General features: G+C 43.5%; 1 protein-coding gene across 1 annotated transcript in view; it reads right to left on the bottom strand.

The window, feature by feature from the left end:
* The window catches only part of LOC137648186 (uncharacterized), a 7,117-nt gene extending 6,924 nt beyond the window's left edge, over positions 1-193 (bottom strand). Inside the window, exon 1 of the mRNA XM_068381114.1 lies at positions 98-193. Coding sequence (XP_068237215.1) covers positions 98-193 — 96 coding nt within the window. The remainder of the gene's footprint in view (positions 1-97) is intronic.
* Between the last annotated feature and the right edge of the window lie 5,497 nt (positions 194-5,690).

Genomic DNA, 5,690 nt, shown 5'->3' with positions numbered 1-5,690 from the left:
CCTATTAAAATTAACCAACATCACTGCAGCAGAACGCATGAAGAACAAGGCAGGCTTCCTTACCAAAGCCATACTAGTGACATTCAAGGGTCCACACCCACGAAGAGTCGATCTTGGCATCTTCGGCAGCTTCAGGGTCAACAAGTATTACCCAGATCCCCTCAGATGTTACAACTGCCAGAAGTTTGGGCATCACAAGGACCAATGCCAAGCAAAGGTCCCAACCTGTGCTGTCTGCAGCCTTAAGCACCCCACACAGGAGTGCATTGACAAGAAGGCTGCTGGAATACCCACTGTGAAAAAGTGCTCTAATTGCAAAAAAGGGCATACTGCAATGGCCTGGGGATGCCCTGAAAGGGTAGCAAGGGTAATTGCTGCCCTCCCCAAAGACAAAAGGGACCCATCAAGAAGAAGAGCGGCCCCCAAACCTCTACCCAGGAGGAGATTCTACACCCAGGAGGAGCTAAGCAGGCACTCCAACTCCAGAACCAGAACCAGATCAGTATCAAAACCCAGAGCCAGATCTACCTCCAGGGCTCCAACTGAAGGACCAAAACCACTGCCCAGGACCATCTTCATAAAGACCACGGTCCTAAAGGATAAATTGACTGAACTAGTCACACAGGCCGTGACTGGAAAAATCAATGCTGAGACAATTGCAACCAGCATTGAACAAGTCCTAAATGACTTGCTCTCCAAGAATAAGTCCTCCCAATCCCCCTCTCTTGCTATCCAGGAGATCACTTCTCACTCCTCACCAACCACACCTACCATTCCATCACCTCAATCACCCGTACCTTCCACATCCTCTACTTCAGTCCCCGCACCTATCATACCACTCACCCCATCCATCATCCCATCATCCATACTCACCCCATCCACCTCATCCACTTCATCCTCCGAGGTCAAGGCAATTGCCTTTGCCCCTAGGGACCCAAGACAGTACTCTTCAACCTACACCATGGAGTAAGAGTTCTGAACTGGAACTCAGCCGGTGTTAGATCAAAGATCTCCTCCCTAATTGCAGTATGCAAAACTGAGAATGTAGATGTAATCCTGCTACAAGAAACCAATCTTCCAGCAGGAAAGAAACTAAAAATCCCAGGTTACAATGCCTACATCGCACCACAGATAGGCACAGACAGAGGCCTAGCTACATTAGTTAAAACTAGCATACCAACAACAAGGTTACACAACCCTATTCCCTGTGGCACCAACATAGAGACACTAGCAGTAACAATAACATTACTGAATAAAAAAATAGACATATACAACATATACAGAAAATTACATAGGGAGGATACAGGAGAGTTACAACTAACTCAACTCTTTGCTCACACAGAAAGAACACCAACAATTATCTGCGGGGATTTTAATGCACATCACCCCATACTATCATCCCCATCAATGACAAACCCCTCAGGGGAACACATAGCTTTCGCCCTGGATGAATTTGAAGGAGTCTCCCTCCTAAACACAGGGCAACCCACACACATAAGAGGTGGTAGACTGGATCTGACTTTTGCCACAACAGCCATTAGACATCTAACCAAGTGGCAAGTACACTCGACCTTGATAAGTGATCACTTTGCCACAGTGACAGAATTGGACTTGCAACAACTACCTCCAATCCCACCACCCCCACCAAGATGGAACCAGGACCTAGCAGACTGGGTCTGCTTTCAAACAACCATAGAGGAATGGGCAATCAGCTACGTTCCTCCAGAGGACATAGATCAACTAGAAAAAGACCTAGTTGAGGCCTTTCACAATGCAGCCAACAGAGCTATCCCACTAAAAACAACACAAGGTAGTTACACTTACAAAGACTCCTGGTACTACTGCCCAGAAGTCAGAAGACTAAAAACCAGACTAAACAGAGTCACAAAAATATACAGAAGAAGATCCACAGTAGAAAACAGAGAGCTACTACAAACAGTCAGAACTGAAACAAATGAAAGAATCCATGAAATCAGAATTGAAAAATGGATGGAATGGTGTTCAAGCCTGTCAGGATACACCACTCTAACTCAGCTTTGGAAATGGCTAGGCAGAGTAGCCGGAAAAAAGAGAAAGACACCAATTGCCACACACCCACACCCACATGAGGAGGCTGAAAGAATTGCAACATCCTTTGCAAACAGAACACTGTCAATCAATCTCTCCCCCGAAACCAGAATGCAACAAGAGCAACTGGCGCCATCAAGATGGGAAGAGATCAACACAGCCTGCCTTCAGCAGGATGACACAGACACCCCATACACAGTTGAGGAGCTAAGAGCAGTACAAAAGACAGGGAAAGACACTGCACCTGGAGCTGACAAAATCACCTACACAATGATCAAACACATGGGTCCAGCAGGAGAAACTGCGTTCCTAAGATTACTAAACAAAACACACCTAGAGCACATAAGGCCTCAAACCTGGAGACAACAAGATACACAGCCAATCCCCAAGCCAAAGGATCCAACAAATCCTAGGCCAATAGCCTTGGTATCCTGTATAGAAAAAACAGGAGAAAAAATGGTCTTAAACAGATTAAAGTACAAAATTGGCCCCCTAAACAAGCAGCTATATGCATATCAGGAGGGAATTGGAACCTCTGAATGCATCACAGATGTATTAAGCTGCATAAATCAGAACAAGGCAACAATAGTCTTCATAGACTTTGAAAAAGCCTTCGAGCTTGCAAGCCCAGTTGCAGTGCTGCAATCAGTAGCTAAAAAAGGAGTCAAAGGACACCTACTAGCATGGACTAAAAACTACATGCTAGGAAGGCAAGCCAGAGTCAAATTTCAAGGAGTGATATCCACATATCATGAATTGGAAAATGGTACGCCACAAGGAGGAATTCTAAGCCCCCTCCTTTTCAACATTCTCATGGAAAATATAGCCTCACTTCAGCTACCTGAAGGAGTTAATATATTTATCTATGCAGATGATGTATGTGTAATAGCTCGAGGGCCAGTCAGGACAATAAAAATGCAAAGAGCACTCAATTCCATCAGCCACAAATCCAATGAGCTTGGACTAAAAATTAACATTGCCAAAACAAAAGCAATGACAATCAAAGTCCCAAACCCCGTACAACCACTCACAATAGGAATGGAACCCCTAGAATGGGTGGACCGATACACATACCTCGGGGTAATAATAGACAAACAGCTCACTTTCAAGCAAGAGATAAAATATCTCAAGGAAAGAACAAATGCCAGAAATACAGCTATGAGATATATGTGCAAGCTCAAGGATGGAGCAAATGAACACGTCCAAAAGAAATATTATCTAGCCTGTTCCAGATCACTAGTAGACTATGCCGCCCCAACACTCCTGGGACTAACAGATCTACAAAAAAGCACAATTGAAGTGATTCAAAACAATGCCATGAGGCTCATGTTGGGAGCCCCAATGTGGACAAGACTTTGCAACCTAAGGTTGGAAACCGGACTACCAACCCTCGAAGACAGAATTGCACTAAGAAATGCAAGCATAGATGCAAAGATGTTCCTGTCAGACAGAGACTCAATCACCAAAAGACGAGTAAGAGAGGAACTATCCAAACATCCTGAAGTACAAACCCCAAATTCTTATGGCAAAGACCATAGCGATAACATCAAAAGACTTGGCCTTACAGAAACAATCCTACAATTAAAACCTGACACAGCACAAAGTACTATACACATTCCACCATGGAAAAAACAAGTTGCTAAATTCAACTACACCAAACTCCCAAGGGCAAAAGAAAACTGCACAATAGAAGAACTTAGAAACGCAGCAGAAGCAGCTATAACCTCTGTAGAAACAACAGGGGCACAGATCTACTATACTGATGGTACAGTAGATCCTGGAACCCAAACAGCAGGAGCGGCAGTTCACTCCTGCAAATTCACAGCTTGCTGGAGAACATCCAATAATGTCTCCACCCTGCAGACAGAGCTTGTCGCAATACAGCAAGCATTAAAATACTCTATTGAAAATGAGGAAGGACCAGTAGTCATCCATACTGATTCACGATCCTCAGTGCAGGCCCTACAGCAGGACAAAAACAAAGAAAACAAATCCCTGATAGCGGACATTAAAATCCTCTTACATCAACATAATGAAAGAAACAGACTAGTAACCATAAACTGGATCCCCAGTCACATCGGGATACCAGGGAATGAAAAGGCTGATGAGCTAGCCAAAAGCACCAAACACATTCACAATGTACAGGTGCACATACAGCCTGCACTGCAACAAATCAAAAGCAAAATAAAGACACAGCTCAAGAACAACCTAATCAAGGAACTACATATGAGGATAGAGAATGGCTCTCCCTCTGCAACATGGTACAAATGGGCATCGGAACTAGAACCCCCTCCCATAGACAGATACACCCCAAGAAAACTGGCAGTATGTATACACAGACTCCGGCTGGGTTACAAAGCAAACTGGGAACTCCTAGATGACATCCAGAGAAGGTGTGAACACTGTGATGTCATACCACAACAAGCTCTCCTGCACTATCTACTAGAATGCAGAGAAACAGCACAGCTACGAGGTGATCTACTTGTAGACACCAACACACCACATGCCATGAAAGAGGCAGCCACACTGGCAAAAGCAATTGTCGAAAGCATAGACACACATGCACAGTTGCTTTCAACACTACCTCCACCAAGGTAAGACCTCCTCATTCCATGCACCATCTCATCCCCTCATTGTAAGGCTCTATTCACATCACCCCCTTTCACTTCTCAACTAATCTACCACTAAAAATCTCTCTGCAGGGACCCTAGGGAGTAAAGGGTTGGACAACCCCACCTGCACAATTTTTCTCAAATCTTCAAAAGCCTTACACCCCCACTTTTCAAACTACCACTATCCGAGAAATGATGGCCCTCTACCACTACCACCATCATCCTTACCCTATCCACATCTTTTTCTACTACTAAAAACCTTTCAAATTTCCATTAATGCAACTACCTTAAAAATTTTTACAGATCACCTACGGGCCAACCAAGGGAAAGGCCCGTGCCAACAACAAGTGTTGGCTTTAATACCCCAACAACAACAAGTAATATATATATATATATATATATATATATATATATATATATATATATATATATATATATATATATTATATAGAAATGGGAAATTTTGCTCCATTATTCAACTTAAAATTCAGCATTTTAGTAATAAACGGAGATACATTTTCTAATGGCTATGGTAGTTTTTGTTCTATAGATATTTCCCGCTCACACACACACACACACACACACACACACACACACACACACACCGAATACTATATATTGATATCGCGTAGCCCGTGACAGAATTCGCAAAGATTGTGTGTGCCATTTATGTCATAACCGAAATTGGCTACTCTCCTCTTGGTAAGGGTAGAAGAGAATCTTTAGCTATGGTAAGCAGCTCTTCTAGGAGGACAATCCAAAATCAAACCGTTGTTCTCTAGTCTTGGGTAGTGCCATAGCCTCTATACCATGATCTTCCATTATCTTGGGGTAGAGTTCTCTTGCTTGAGGGTACACTCAGGTACACTATTCTATCTTTTTTTCTTCTTGGTAAGGGTAGAAGAGACTCTTTAGCTATGGTAAGCAGCTCTTCTAGGAGAAGGACACTCCAAAATCAAACCATTGTTCTCTAGTCTTGGGTAGTGCCATAGCCTCTGTACCATGGTCTTC

The sequence above is a fragment of the Palaemon carinicauda genome, chromosome 10, assembly GCF_036898095.1.
Source record: "Palaemon carinicauda isolate YSFRI2023 chromosome 10, ASM3689809v2, whole genome shotgun sequence".
Classification (NCBI taxonomy): Eukaryota; Metazoa; Arthropoda; class Malacostraca; order Decapoda; family Palaemonidae; genus Palaemon; species Palaemon carinicauda.
This window is presented reverse-complemented; position numbering and strand designations above follow the sequence as displayed.